At 44.0% G+C, this 16,675-nt stretch overlaps 1 protein-coding gene across 1 annotated transcript in view; it reads left to right on the top strand.

The window, feature by feature from the left end:
* Window positions 1-16,675, top strand: part of sdk1a (sidekick cell adhesion molecule 1a) — a 682,245-nt gene that overhangs the window by 273,502 nt on the left and 392,068 nt on the right. Inside the window, exons 2-3 of the mRNA XM_068002895.1 lie at window positions 10,372-10,531; window positions 12,245-12,351. Coding sequence (XP_067858996.1) covers window positions 10,372-10,531; window positions 12,245-12,351 — 267 coding nt within the window. The remainder of the gene's footprint in view (window positions 1-10,371; window positions 10,532-12,244; window positions 12,352-16,675) is intronic.

The raw sequence follows: 16,675 nt of genomic DNA, 5'->3' as shown, positions 1-16,675 counted from the left end.
ACCAGGAAACAGGTTGTTTGTTCAGTCTGTTGGCTGGTGCATGGCATGTAGAGATGAACTAACAGGACTTGTTTTAAAACAAAAAAAAGTTATATTTTGTTCTAGCTGTTTTTGGTTCCATTGTTGCCAATACAGTTTAGACTTAACGCTGTAGTTCATGATTTAAGTGCATCATTGCTGGCGCATAAGAAAGAAGCATTTCAGACCTGGAGGCTTACCTTAGGACTGAGATTTTATTATTACTATATTGTTTAATTTCTCAGACTGAAATGAGGTTAGTGCAGTATCTTGTATCTCACAGTAGATGTGGCACATAAGTACAGCAGGGTGAATGAGCATGTTGTACAGACCACGGTAAATCTCCACCTGCTTTCACTCTGTACAATGCTCTGGCTGTGTGACTCGTGTCTGATAACCTGAACAAATTAAATTCTCTACCCGACAAGCCTTTGGATTTTCAAAAGACAGAATTCCCATTTTCATCTTGTCTAAGCTGTATGTCAGTACAACCAAACGTAATCTCTATTTCACAGTACCTTGTCTCTTTATCAGACTGATACTTTGACACAGCACCTCCTTTGCACTCTCAAAAAAAAAGACAAAAAGTACATTTTCTGTGGTTTTAAAATATTTCTCATTGATGTTCAGTGAACCTGTGAAAGAAGATATAGCCATTGTTGTAGTACGACAGTGGTGTTATAATTTATTTTTCATACTTAACCTGGTAGGTTGCTAATGTTTCTCATTTGTGTATAATGGGAGACATTTAAGATGATAAGTTACCTCTTTATTTCACATGCCTCATTGCCATAGAAAAGCTATGGACCAATACAGTACATATGATCATATTGCAACGGGTTTATACAAGATACTCACAAACACCCATATGTGTAAGGTGCAGTGTGTCCATCTTTAGTCATGACTATGCTTGCAGATCAATTGTTTCTTGGTTATTGCAGACCAGCCATAGCTACAAACTCCTCTGCCCTTTGCCTGCTTCTTGGAGTCTTAATTTTGATCCTTGTGCAACCTTCAACATGCCAAAGGAGAGGGAATAGTTGGATTTAGAATTACTATTATAAATTAATATGGCATAATATGTGAGACGCTTCAATGGTAGCACTCTTGCCTCTGAGTCAGGGGTTTAAGCCACACTCCAGAGACTTGAGGGGCAATTTTAACCCTGCTGGCGGAAACTTGGCGGGTAGCTGTTAAAATTAACTGGGAGGCATCCCGTTGACATCCATTTTAACCTGTTGTTCTAAGCAGGGAGGAAAGGACACCCACTGGAAACCAGCAAGGTCCTTCTTTAAGTATGCAGTTTTGGGAAGCCAGTAAGCGACCAGCTACTGCAGAGGCCTGTTCGGGATGGGGGAGCTGGGGGGTAGGGTGGGGGAGGTTTCGAGAACGGGTCAGCATGGGGCTGCTATAGTTTTGTGGGGCCCAGAGTAGCACTTCTGATCCTCTGGGCCCCGCAAAAATACTCCCCACTTCAAAAATTTCCACTCTGTTTTTGGAGCTTCAGTGGTTCCTTTTAAGGACTGCTGGTTAGGCCGTTCAATAGTTGTTCTGCCCATTTGTACATGAAAATGGCAATTGGGGTCCTACAACCGGCATAGGACCCCGATTTGCACATTTAAACTGCCCCCCACCTGTTTTGGGCATGAATGCTGGGCTCTTGATTAAAGGTTGCCTGAAAATTGAATGAAGCGAACCCCGGGCGTCAAAGGGGTGTCCAAGGTGCCCGCCCAATTTCCTTCTGTCCATTTTTCAGGTGAGAAACCGGGGGCGAGCAGCAGTTGAAAATCGTCCCCGTTTACTTTTGATGTATGATGGGTGCTATGTATTTGGCTGTATTTAACATAAAGGTTAGCAACCCAGAGCGATGCTGCTGTCTGGCAAGTAGTGTGTCATAATGAAGGACCTGCTGTGGCTGATTGCACCATTCACACGGATGTTTCCAATCCCTCTACTACTGGACTGTAATCTGATTGATGGTGTGATTATGATGGCTTAATAAATTTCAGTGTCAGTTCACATGAACATTTGGTTTAATTTGTATGCTGCTCCTGACACTGTTTATAGCAAAATTCATTTGCTTGTAACTGCAGACTGATTATTATTAATCTGAAGGAGCAAGTTATGAAATCAGGTCATAAATTAGCCTCAACCCTTCTGGTTGGTCAGTGCTGCACTCATCCCTCTCCAACAACATTTCTTCATCAATTGACAGTTGGAACATGACTTGGAACATAGGAACACTGCCAGGCCCATGCCTGCCTATTCCCAGATTTCAGACCTCACCCAGTAATGACCTTATGCATTTTAAAAATACTCTTACAAAATGCTCCCTGTAAACAATTGTAGTTATAAAAAGAATGAAGTAATGACCAAAGATGGGATTGTTCTGACATAAGTGAACCTTGCCAGGAAACGAAGGAGAGAATTAACTCTTGGATATATTTTTTCTTATTTTACCATTTTATGTTTGACCCAGTATTTGTGTTCTAAGAAATGTCTGTTTAATTTCCATACTTGTGGATGTATCAACACTTGGGCCAGGAATTCTATCCGACACAATTTTTTTGATTCAGTAAAGTTGATACAAAATTCAGCATTATTCAGTTTAATGGTTGCAAGGTTTATGCTCTGGAAGATGAGTCTCCCTGAGAATAATGTGTAAAAATGATCCTCTGGGGTTTGTACCTTAGTCAAACAGATGCCGTACTCCTCTGACGTGTGTGATTGGGAGACTTTGTAATTCTGAGCTGAGCCTCCAGCCTGTATGAATACCATAGGGTAAATTCAGCACTCCCGCGCTGCCTGATGGGAGCCATTCTTGAAGGGACCATGTGCTGGAGAGTCAGGGTGAAAATGTTATAACCGTATCTCTGACCTGTGCTCCTTTTGAGTGCAGATTCCCCATCTGGGACAGGAGTGCAGGATTTGCTGAATTTACCCTTATTTTGTGTTGTATATTAGTTTTTCAAAAAATGGTTCTGAAAGATCTCTTGCTGATAACACTTAGAAGTTTATCTTCATCGCTTTCCTCCTTCAGCCTCTGCACCGAGCGACTTCTCATCCTCGGTGATTTCAGCCTCCATCTCAACTCATCATGCTGTCTCTCCTCTGAGTTCACTGCCCTCTTATCCTCCCTTAATCTGTCCATCCATATAAACTCCCCTTCCCATATTCATGGCCACCTCCTCGACCTTGCCCTCTCACGTGGCCTCTCTACTCTCATCATGTCAATCATGGATAAGGTCATCTCTGATCACTTCCTTGTATCCCTCTCTACCCACATCCCCCTTCCCCCTCCCAACCCCACTTGTTTCTATGTTCGCCCCTGGAAAAAACTCTCCCCCAAGTCACTTGCAACAGCACTTTCAAATTCCCAACTCTCTAGCCTTTGGCCCCCTATTCACCACAATATCTCTGCAGCTACTGATCTGCTCAATCGCACCCTCACCATCACTTTTGATGCCCTTGTCCCCATTAAAATCATTACTCTCTCTCACCCTGATCGTTCTCCCATCTCCTCTCCCTTAAGTCCAAGGGACGCACACTTGAACATTTATGGCAGACAACTGGCTGGACCACATAAAGCACTATCAGGTCCTGCTCTCCCCTGCCAAAACTGCTCACTATTTCAGGATCATGCTGGAATGCAAAGATGATAACCGGCTTCTCTTCTCCACTATAAACAATCTTTTTAAACCCCTCTCCCCTGCAGCCTCCACTCTCACCTCCAACAAAAGGTGCGAGGAGCTCATGGAATTCTTTATCACTAAGATTGAGACCATCCGTTCAGCTGCCTCTGCAGCTTCCCTCCCTTCCCCGAGCCCACCAAGCCAAACTTCCCCCAAGGTTCCCGCCTGCCCTAGCCCTGAACTCACATCTTTCTCTAGCTTCTCCCATATCTCCCCTCATGCCCTCTTCGAGCTCATCTTGACCAAGAGATCCACCTCCTGCTCCCTCGACCCTATTCCCACTAAACTGCTGACCACCCAACTTCCATTCCTGCTCCCCATGTTAGCTGACATTGTTAACGGTTCCCTCTCCTCAGGTACTATCCCCTCCCCTTCAAATCTGCCGTCGTCACACCCCTCCTCAAAAAACCCACCCTCGACCCCTGAGTCCTTGAAAACTACTGCCCCATCTCCAACCTCCCTTTCCTCTCCAACGTCCTTGAACGTGTAGTCGCCTCCCAAATCTGTGCCCATCTTTCCTGCACCTCCATGTTTGAATCCCTCCAATCAGGTTTCTGCCCCTGCCACAGTACTGAAACAGCCCTTATCAAAGTCAGAAATGATATTCTATGTGACTGTGACCGTGATAAACTATCCCTCCTCATCCTTCTTGACCTGTCTGCAGCCTTTGACACGGTTGACCACACCACACTCCTCCACCGCCTCTCCTCCCTTGTCCAGCTGGGTGGGACTGCACTTGCCTGGTTCCATTCTTGTCTATCCAGTTGTAGCCAGCGAATCACCTGCAATGGCATCTCTTCACGCTCCCGCACAACATCCGAAAACACGACATCAGATTCCACGCGTACGCTGAAGACACCCAGCTCTACCTCACGACCATCTCCCTCGACCCCTCCACTGTCTATCATTTGTCACATTGCTTGTCTGACATCCAGTACTGGATGAGCAAAAATTTCCTCGAACTAAATATTGGGAGGACGGAAGCCATTGTCTTTGGTCCCCGCTGAAAACCCCGTTCCCTAGCCACCGACTCCATCCCTTTCCTTGGCCACTGTTTGAGGCTGAACCAGACCGTTCGCAACCTTGACGTCCTATTTGACCTTGAGATGAGTTTCCGACCACACACCCGCTCCATCACCAAGCCCGCCTACTTCCGCCTCCGTAACATCGCCCGTCTCCGCCCTGCCTCAGCTCATCTGCTGCTGAAACCCTTATTCACGCTTTTGTTCCTCCAGACTGGACTATTCCAATGGTCTCCTGGCTGACGTCCCATCTTCCACCCTCAATAAACTTGAGCTCATCCAAAAGTCTGCTGCCCGTATCCTAACTCGCACCAAGTCCTGTTCACCATCGCCCCTGTGCTCGCTGACCTACATTGGCTCTCGGTCTGGGAATGCCTCGATTTTAAAATCCTCATCCTTGTTTTCAAACCCCTCCATGGCCTTGCCCCTCCCTATCTCTGTAACCTCCTCCAGCCCTACAACCCTCCAAGAGCTCTGAGCTCCTCCAATTCTGGTCTCTTGCGCAGTACCAATTTTAATTGTTCCACCAGGCCGCCTAGGCCCTAAGCTCTGGAATCCCCTCCCTAAACCCTTCTGCCACTCCAGCTCTCTCTCCCCCTTTAAAACACTCCTTAAAACCTACCTCTTTGACCAAGCTTTTGGTCACCTGACCTATTACCTCCTTATGTGGCTTGTGTCAAATTTTGTTTGATAATCGCTCTTGTGAAGCTCCTCGGGACGTTTTACTACGTTAAAGGCGCTATTTAAATGCGAGTTGTTGTTGTTGTTTCTGAGACCTGTGTAGAAATCAGGATTGTAATGGTTACATTGTTTTTTCTTTTGTTTTCCCTCAAGTTGCTAATCCAGCTGAAACATTATTTCAACAGTTTGTTCGTTACTTGCTGCTACAATGCTTTTTGTACTTATTAACCCTTTCTTTCTGGTGTGTATTTTTGGGGGGAGGGTATCAGATCCCACTACGTGTTTTCTGTGCCTTGTGCCACCTGTGGTTGAGAAGGCCGTTGACCAGCTCTTGGGCTCTCATTAATACTGCTCTGAACCAGTCGGAAGGGAGTGCATACAGTGGCCAGGAGTCAATTCTTTGTGTGTTTTCCTCCCTCCCCAATGTGTCTGGCCTTCACAGCGCCACAGTTCAGATTGGTAACTCGGTATTGAGAAGAATGCCACGACTGTGCCTCTGCATTACCGGATTTTACATATCCTTATAAATGGGGTATAAGATTGAGTCACATCTGATACTGAATTCATTTAAAAACAGACATGCAGAAAGTCATCTTTACTGCCACATCCTGCATCTGTATACAGTGGTCTGTTGCCATAATTTAAAAAACAGTTATTGGATTTTCAATAAGCTTGGTTAATTACTTTCTTTCCATAGCCGCTGGGTTCCTGTCACAAACAATTGGTGGGTCTCACCACAGATCTGCGAACATCGATTTGTCACCCTGATAATTTAAAAATAATTTATTACATGTGCACCAAATTTGATAAGTGATTTATTTCCTTCAAGCTGTTCTCTAATTGCTGGAAACCATGCTGTATTTATAAGTACTGATCTGTAAACTGCATACTCAAGCAGTTTTATAAAATACACAGAGCATTGAAGTGCAAGATTAAGGCAGTATTCAAAGGAGAACAGGGAGTTCTCCCAGTTTTCTGGCCCTCAACTATCACCACCAAAAGAGATTAATTGGCCATTTACTTCATTTGCTGTTTGTGGAGCCTTGCTGTACACAAACTGGCTGTTGCATTTGCTTACATAACAACAACACCAGCTTGCATTTATATGATGTCTTGAATGTAGAAAAACATCCCAAGGTGCTTCATAGGGACATTAGGAAAGACAGACCCCAAGCCAAAGGAAGAGAAATTCAGAGAGGTGACCAAAAGCTTGGCTAAAGAGGTGGGTCTTAAGAAGTTCTTAAAGGAGGAAAGAGAGATGGAGAGGTTTAGGGACTGAATTCCAGAGCCTGTGGCTTAGGTGGCCTAAAGCATGGCTGTTAATGGTGGGGCGATAGAAGGGGGGATGCACAAGAGGCTGCAGTTAGAGGAATGGAGAGTTTGGGGGGGTTGTAAGGCTGGAGGAGATGAAAGAGATAGGGATTGGCGAGGCCATGGAAGGAGTTAAACACAAGTATGAAAATTTTAAATTTGAACCGTTGGGGAGCTGGGAGTCAGCGTACAGGGGATGATGGGCAAGTGAGGACAGGGGATGATGGGCAAGTGGCACTTGGTGCATGAGTATGATACGGACAGCAGACTTTTAGTTAATTCAGTAATTGAGTCTGAAGATGACAAAAGCATTCATGAGGGTTTCTGTAGCAGGTGTGCTGTGGTAGGGGCAGAGGCAGGTGATGTTACGGAGGAAAAGTAGGCAGTCTTTGGAGAGGATATGGGATCAAATAAGACGCCGAAGTTTCAAATAGTCTGATTCAGCCTAAGACAGTAGCTGGGAGGGGAATGGAGTTGTTGACAAGGGTACTGAGTTTGTGCCAGGATACTGGTTTTGGTCTTCTGAGGACAAAAGGAATCTGCAAGGAGCTATTGATAAGATGGTGGAATGGGCAAAGAGTGTCAGATAGAATTCAATGTCGGTAAATGTGAGATGGTACATGTTTAAAAAAAATGAAAGTAATAATTATACTTTGAACAGGGGAAAGCTGGCTGATGTGGAGGAGCAGAGGGATTTGGGGCTTCAAGACTTAAAAGCGGCACCTCAGATGGATAAGATCATTAAAAAAAGCTAATGGAATACCTGGTTTTATGGCAAGAGGTATAGGGAATATAGAAGTTGAGATGAAAAGGTGACTCTGTATAAAACCTCAGTAAGACCACAGTTGGAGTTGTGTGTACAATTTTGGGCTGTACACTGTTGGACAGATGTGGCATTTCTGCTATTTGTAATACTAAAAAGTTTAAGCACTGTAGTAATGGATTCATCTATCAAAGAAAAGAATGTAGATTGCACCAGTTCTCCCATTCAAAAACTACTACCTCTCCTGCTCCTTCTGATAATGCTCCTTCTGGTCATCTTGCAGCAGATCCTTTAACCTTTGCACACCATCACTGTGACGGTGACATTTACCCCACTGAATTTCTTTCTGTTTCAATAGTCACATTGAGGAGGTCTGCTTGATCTGTGTATTGTAAATATACATTGCTAAAATGGTGGGTGGATGGAAATATTGAGAGAAGTGAACTGTTCTTCCTGTCTGCCCAGTCAATACTTAAGAGTTCTGTATTATTGCATATGCAAGCAGGATTGTCAACTTGATTATAGTAATAAGTATTTGTGTATTGTTTTGAAAATATGATCATTACTTACAGTATAGTGCTCCTCCTATCTTGAAAGTAAGGTACTTTGTGTTGCCCATGCGTGTTTTGTTAACGTTTTCTAACACACCCATCATTATCCTTAATCTTATGTAAGCTCTAGTGAGATGAATAATTCCATTCAAGTAACTGGTCACTTGTAGTTTGATCACCAATAGCACGAATATAATGAATGCATTATGAGAAAGTAGTTACACATATCTCTATATTACGTAATGTACATGTGAGGTCATCTACTTTTGATCTGAGAAAGACGAATTGGAGTATTTTCTTAATGGAGAGAAACTAGGAACTCTGAAGGAGTAAAGGGATTTAGATGTCCAAGTACACAAATCACTGAAAGCTAGTGCACAGATACAAAAAGTAAAATGGAATGTTGGCCTTTATGTCAAGGGGGTTGAAATTCAAAAGTGAAGAAGTGATGCTTCAGTTATACAGAGCCTTAGTCAGACCCCACCTGGATTATTACATTCAGCTTTCAGCACCGAACCTCAGTAAAGATATATTGGCCTTAGAGGGGGTAAAGCGCAGATCCACCAGAATGATAACGGGGCTTAAAGGGTTGAATTATGAAGATAGGTTGCATAAACTTGGCTTCTGTACCATTGAGTTTAGGAGGTTGAGGGGTCATCGTATTGAGGTGTTCAAAATGATTTGATAGGATAGATACTGTGAAATCATTTCCTCTGGTGGGGGACCAAAGAGAAGAACAAAAGGGCATAATCTTAAAATTAGAGCTAGGCCATTTGGGAGTGAAATCCGAAGCATTTTTCACACAAAAGGTAGTGGAAATCTGGAACTCGCTCACCCAAAAGGCTGTGGACGCTGGGTCAGTTGAAATTTTCAAGACTGAGATTGATAGATTTTTGTTAGGTAAGGCTATCAAGGGATATGGAGTAAAGACGGGTAAATGGAATTGAAGTACAAATCAGCCACGATCTAACTGAATGGCAGAACAGACTCAAACGGCTGAATGGCCTACTCCTGTTTCTACTTGGGCCAGCAACATAACCTGAAATGAGTTTATGTGCAATTTGAGGTCTGTTCCTGCTGGTCATGACTTTACAATGTAATACGAAACTCCAGTCACTGTTCAAAATTAGAGTAACAAGTATAATTTAAACACATCTTTGTAATGGTCCTACTCGACACTGATAGATTTCAGGAACTCTCCGTTTAGAAATGTTAGATTATTCCAGCCTGGATATATCTCCATTATTTGCAAAATCCTATTTCCATTGTGGAACAAACCAGTTAATGGTAGTTTAGCAAAATTAAACAGCAACCATATAGATTGTGTTTATTTCTCTAACTGCAGGCCCTTAGGTTTATCATGGAATTAACTAAATAAAGAAAGAACTTGTATTTATATAGCACCTTTTATGACCTCAGGAAGTCCCAAAGCACTTTACAGCTAATAAAGTACTTTTGAAGTGTAGTCACTACTGAAATGTAGGGAATTATTATTATTAATAAACAATTATTATTGCTAGTTTATCTCCCATGGCATTGTGCCTTTCGTTTCATGCAATTGTCTCTCTGATTGTCGACCTTTCTCTAATTCTTTCTGGCTACCTCTATCTTTCTGTTTGTCTTTCATGATGTCTGTCTTCCTCTTTTTTTTCCTCTCTCTCCCTCTCTATCGCTTTCATACATTCTCTCAATGTCTCTGTATCTCCTATCGCCAGCTCTTTCTCACCCTCCTTCAGTCTATTTCCTATGACTCTTGCACAATTTCTCCTTCTGTGTTTTTCTGTGTGTCTTGCCCTTTTTTTACCCTCATTTCTCGCAAAGAGACCACCTAACAGCCATGGAAGTGATTTTCTTGTCATGGGTACGAAGGATGGAGCAGGGACTAGGGCTGAAACTTCAGGGAGTTTAAGGAGGAGGGGTAGGACCTGGAATGGAGTTGTGGGGAGGGGCATAAAGAAGCTGCAGCTGGGACGGAATGGGGCCATGAAATTCTGGTGACTATTTTTAAATATGTGTGCAGTGGCTCTGTTGAGTCTTCTGAGCACAGCACAGAGCACTCGGTAACCACTTGATGAATAACACATTAACAGTCGTGTGGTTACTGCAGATAAATGAGGTGTCTGGAAATGGACATACTTGGATGAACACAATCATTTTTATTGTATTATTAAGATTGTTATTGAATGCTGTTGTTGATGTTTTACCATAATCCACTAAAGTCTGAGTTCTGCTGGGACTGTCAAACTGAACTTGATGCAATGTGTTCATATTAATGTGATAGTATTAATTTCTGTCACAGTACAAATTTACGATATGCCCATTCTCTCTTTCAGATGATGTTCCACCATATTTTAAGACTGAACCAGGGCCACCACAGGTTCACTTGGAGGGGAATCGTCTGGTGTTAACCTGCCTGGCAGAGGGAAGTTGGCCACTTGAGTTTAAATGGTTACGAAATGACTCCGATATCACAGCATTCTCTAGTGAATACAGGTAATTAAAAGGAGCAAAACTTCAGTTATTTGGATATTCGAAGAGGGTTTGATCATTTTGCTTAAAAGCATGCATGTAGGCCAGTTTTACTATTGGTTCCACATTGATGCAAAGTGGTTTCAGATGTGCATTGACACAAAATTAGTATTATAACTCGGGAGTCTGGTTGATCATCTGATTGTGAACTGCATTCTTGCTGCTTGTCCATTTAGAACTACCCTATCTGTTAGGGCATTGATTTTCAGGGTTGTCTGGGATCAAGTGGGAAGAATTCCATCCCCAGTGACTGATCAGGTTTACCCATCTAGGTCCCATTAATAAGCCAGGCTGATTGATCAAGCACCAACAGTGACCTGGAATACTGTGGCCCTGACTGGCTCAGGTATCAGATTATGGAGACTGCCACAAAGGGTTGACTTAGTTCAATCTTCTATCAGAGGTATGTCCTCTTGAAGCCAACTTAACTCCAAAAGAGACTCTAATTACCACCCCCAACCAGAGCACAGTCCCTGGTTTGTTGTTAGACAACTGATGGACAGGGGTTGCATCCCACAATCTCATATTCTTCTGTGTAAAAACGTTTCTCCTGCTTTGTCTCTTAAATCTTTTACCTGGAAGCCCTGATTGTAACTCGGGGCGGGAGTCAGGCGAATGGGGGCCGAGGTGGACGGCAACCCTTCCTGACCTCAGCACTGTGAGGTACGGGCGATTTTAACTCCCGGGACATACCTGTGTGCCCCGCGGTCGGTTGCCCGCCCGAAACTGGCGGGAAGTGGCAACTGGTTGGCGGGCGGGAGTAAAATGTCAGGTGGCAGGAGGCTGCCATCGGGGACTGAAGGAACGGTCCTTGTGTTGCCAGGGCTAAAATCACCCCTTTAATCTTATATCTATGTCCCCTGGTTCTAATCCCTCAACTGCTGGAACAGCCTGTTTCTATCTAATCTGTCCAATCACTTCATAATTTTAAACACCTCTATCACATCACCCTGTAATCTTCTCTCTTCTAACGAAAACTGTCCCAATTTTCCAAGTCTTTCTTTGTATTTCCTCATACCAGCCAGATTCCTAGTGAATCTGCGCCGTGCCCTCTCCATTACCTCAACATATTTCCTATAGCATGGAGTTCAAAACCGCCCACAGTACGCTTGCTCTGTATCATGAGCATTTTCTGTTTTTGCTTGTTATATTGAGCTAGCTATATGGCCTCCGGAGTCATTGCCGTGGATATGTGAAGACCTTGGCCTTACTTGGTCTACTGTGTCTCCTTTGCTGAGGTATGTGAACTCTATTGTATTTCCATTCTGGAATAATAGCTAGTGCAAATGCTCTAGAGACGTGGTCACAAGTTCAAACTTGCTGATCCTACTGCAGGCTTATGTTGCTGTGATTGCGATTTTGAAGTGATTGGAAGCATGCGCCCACCATTCACTCACATTCAAGGATTCTAATGTGATGAAAATATTCTGTCAGCATATTAAAATCCATATGAGTGCCTATGTGGCTCAGTTTTATTGGATCCAAAGTTGTCTGATGTGTAAACCAGACATAGCAGATGTTGTACTACAAAGGGTGGAAACAAAATTAAATGACTCCAATTTGCTGTTGGGAAAGTGGTATTAGTTATGGCATAATCAATGGAAGAAAAAAGGGAAGTTACTGGTTTCTGTCCATATTAATTCCATGCACTAAGCTGAACATTTCTTTTTATCCAAGGTATGTTATTCCATCCCTCCAGCGCTCAGACACTGGGTTTTACCAGTGTGTGGTGCGGAACAGACGTGGAGCACTTTTACAGAGGAAGACACAAGTACAAGTAGCATGTAAGTGGATGGCACTTTTTCACCATGATGCACAGTTTCTAAGTTGTGGACCTAAAATGTTCCTTTTGGTTTCATACTATGAACAATGTCATTTGACTGTACCATGGAATGTACCATCTACTGAATCAATAAAATCGGGTAATCCAATTCATGGCACTGTCATTACCAATAATCAAGAAATTAAAAAAGAAAACAACAAATATTAGACTTGTTTGATGCCCTTCTTGTCCACCAGAAATGGCTGGTTTATTGATGTGTTCATCTGATATCTTGTAACTCAATTAATAGAGTCAAATCTTAACTGAAAATGGTTATTTCAGTCAGGCTAGTTCTTTCCTGTGTTAACTACAGTAGTTAATCAGGACAACCACTAATGCAGTTTACCCTTCTTTCTTGACCTACAAATGTCTTTTATCCAATTTCCCTGTTTTCCTTCCTTTGACGAATTGCCACTGTCACATAGCTTCATCAGCATTGATGGTGGTTTGAATAGGGTGGAGGAATTCATAACCATAATCACCGATTATTCCCCCTGTTGAAGCACAGGATCGATTCTTTCTATGTGTTGTGATGCCAGCTCTTCTGGCATCACAACACATAGAAAGGTTATCCAGTAGAAATCACTGACTATCCACAGGTGTGGCTACGGTGACACCGTTTTAGCCACATGCACTAATTTTAGTAGAAAACGCTTTACACACAATACAGGTAAATGTCCTTCATGTGTATATTTACTTATCAAATATCTACCATCATTCAGTGCAAAACTTTGTAGTCTTTCTCTTTCGCCAAAGTTTGGAATTCTGGCATGAATTGATCAGACACAACACATCTTGGTGCAGCTTCTTGGTTTTTGTTCAGCAGTTGGGAGCGGAACTTTGACTTCATCAGAGTGATTGCTGAGAATGTTGATTCGCTCAACGAGATGCGCCAGTCCCGCCCCCGCTGTCCGCCCAGTCCCGCCCCCGCTGTCCGCCCAGTCCCGCCCCCGCTGTCCGCCCAGTCCCGCCCCCGCTGTCCGCCCAGTCCCGCCCCCGCTGTCCGCCCAGTCCCGCCCCCGCTGTCCGCCCAGTCCCGCCCCCGCTGTCCGCCCAGTCCCGCCCCCGCTGTCCGCCCAGTCCCGCCCCCGCTGTCCGCCCAGTCCCGCCCCCGCTGTCCGCCCAGTCCCGCCCCCGCTGTCCGCCCAGACCCGCCCCCGCTGTCCGCCCAGTCCCGCCCCCGCTGTCCGCCCAGACCCGCCCCCGCTGTCCGCCCAGACCCGCCCCCGCTCTCCGCCTGGTTGAATGCCACTTGCTCTTTGCCACATGCCCCGTTGAAGCTGCTCATTATTGGTGGGCTTGCTTCCTTCTGCTGACCTGGTCTGGTTATTCCAATTGGTCGAGCTGACCATGATGACAGCTCCCCTCCCCATATAATGCTGCTGGTGTTTCCACGATGCTGAAGTCGGGCATTTTCACCCATGTTACACATCATTTTAGCAGATAACCAATAAGCAGTAACCAAGGAAGTAAAGCACAGACTATGATCAAAAAACACTCGCAGACTCTGTGTTTTGTTTTTCCATTTTAACATCAAATGCACAAAAAGGTTAAAGTACACATACCTACACCGTGAGAATATGAATATTGAGATCACACGCCCAGCGACGGAGTCTATTAATCATTTTTGCTTTACTAAATTAGCCACATCTGGATTCCTAATTAGCCAGATGTGGCTAGTTGCTAACGCACTGGACAGCACGGCTCTAGGTGAAATATTGGGTTCCTGTTGTTAAGGACTGATGTAACTTCATATAAATGTAATTGGCATGTTCGACTGTCAAGAGCTATCAGTCCCTTTAATGCAAGGTGTAAAAAAAAATGTCACATTAACTTAACTAAGTGGCCAGATCTTTCTCTTTGAATTCTTTTCTCTGGTACTTTCTCACTTCAGCTGAAAAGCATACTGAATGTATTTTAGTTTACTTCTTTTTCTTTTTTGGAAAATATTTACCCCCTTTAGTTTTTTGTCCTTTGCGACCTCTCCGAGCCAAACACAGGTGAGTGAGAGCAGCTGAGCGACCTGTTCCTTGGCCTCTACTACTCCACTCCGTACTGGCCTCTAGAAGGTACGGACAAGTGAGGATGAACTTACTTTTCTTTTGATTTTATCCTCCCCAGATGGTGAAGATGATATCAGATTTGGTGCAGAGTGAGATCAAATCTTTATCACATCATTATGTAGTGCCACGTGTTGGAGCTCCGCTGTGTTTTATTGGACTTCATAATCTCTCATTTAGACTGCTTTAAGTGTTGGTCTGTTGGAGTTAGGTCTGGTGAAAACTGATTTAGCTGCTCGAGCTGGACGCACTGGCCTAAGCCAGCTTTTTATCAGACAGGATGTTCTACCACGTGATGTGCTGTGAAGTGACCCAGCTCATCACATATATTTCAAGCAGGTTAGAACAGTGCCTACTGATCAGATTAGAACCTATGAACATGTGCGATGGAATTTCAAATGGTTTTGCTTTTCACAAATAATGCCATTTCATTCCAAAACATTGAAAACAATTTGATATAAACTGCAATCAATTCTATTCAGTAATATGCCTCACTCTTTTCTGTATTTAGCTATGAGGCTGATCTCTTTGTGATTCTGTAGATCTGATTGCTTTAAATTTATTTCAGATTTGAGTAGTGGCCTGTTTATCTACAGACATTGCACGCTTGAAGTACATAATCAAGTCTGATTTCAGAAAGTAAGCAAGGTTGAGCCTGGTTATTGCCTGAATGGACTTGATCACTATTGACTGCTAGTATGCTGCCTTCTTCAGTGCTGGCTCTTGCTAGGAATGTAATCCATCTAAATAATGTCTACACTTTCATTAGTTTGCCCACAGCTGTTCCTTTTATTTGGAGAAACATTGTTATCATTGTTTCATTCTGTGAATAAGAATCACATTAAGAGATTTTAGTTTTGAAATCTCAGATGGATTTTTGAACAATTGCAAGCTCACCCCACTGCAATGGAAATGAATAGTGCCATAACATATATTATTGTAAAGTTCCTTTGGACAGTGATCATGAAGGGTTTTGATGGTCAATTCATGGGAAATGTTGAGCACAGCTTTAATATACTATGGTTGGTAATACTCTATCACACAGGTAAAGAAAGTCTCAGGTTTAATGCCTAATTTTTTTTTTATTCGTTCATGGGATGTGGGTGTCGCTGGCGAGGCCGGCATTTATTGCCCATCCCTAATTGCCCTTGAGAAGGTGGTGGTGAGCCGCCTTCTTGAATCGCTGTAGTCCGCGTGGTGAAGGTTCTCCCACAGTACTGTTAGGAAGGGAATTCCAGGATTTTGACTCAGCGACGATGAAGGAACGGCGATATATTTCCGAGTCGGGATGGTGTGTGACTTGGAGGGGAACGTGCAGGTGGTGGTGTTCCCATGTACCTGCTGCTCTTGTCCTTCTAGGCGGTAGAGGTTGCGGGTTTGGGAGGTGCTGTTGAAGTAGCCATTGGCGAGTTGCTGCAGTGCATCCTGTGGATGGTAAACACTGCAGCCACAGTGCGCCGGTGGTGAAGGGAGTGAATGTTTAGGGTGGTGGATGGGGTGCCAATCAAGTGGGCTGCTTTGTCCTGGATGGTGTCGAGCTTCTTGAGTGTTGTTGGAGCTGCACTCATCCAGGCAAGTGGAGAGCATTCCATCACACTTCTGCCTTGTAGATGGTGGAAAGGCTTTGGGGAGTCAGGAGGTGAGTCACTCGCCGCAGAATACCCAGCCGCTGACCTGCTCTTGTAGCCACAGTATTTATATGGCTGGTCCAGTTAAGTTTCTGGTCAATGGTGACCCCCAGAATGTTGATGGTGGGGGATTCGGCGATGGTAATGCCGTTGAATGTCAAGGGGAGGTGGTTAGACTCTCTCTTGTTGGAGATGGTCATTGCCTGGCACTTGTCTGGCGCGAATGTTAATCAGTGCAGAATTATCTGTTCTCGGCCAGGATTGGAGACAGAGGTGCTGACCTGAGCTAGAGAAGGGTGTTATCAGATGGGGTTCCAAAACCTAATTGCTACCCAGGGCCTTCTACTGGAAAGTGCACTGCATGGATGTCAGTTGAGGACAGAAGCAAGCTAATTCCCCCTATGGAGAAATGTCAGTTTACACGCTGTAAGCTCACACACAAAGAATGGGCCCTCAGGCAAAATACTAGATGATGGATGCCGTCCATATACCAAAGTCTGAATTGATGCCTCAGAAGGGCAGAAAATTGGAGAAGAAAAGAATGTATTCTATGCACACAACCACTAAACAAGAGAACTGAAACATAAGCAGCATATCC

Source organism: Heptranchias perlo, chromosome 22, assembly GCF_035084215.1.
Source record: "Heptranchias perlo isolate sHepPer1 chromosome 22, sHepPer1.hap1, whole genome shotgun sequence".
NCBI lineage: Eukaryota > Metazoa > Chordata > Chondrichthyes > Hexanchiformes > Hexanchidae > Heptranchias > Heptranchias perlo.
This window is presented reverse-complemented; position numbering and strand designations above follow the sequence as displayed.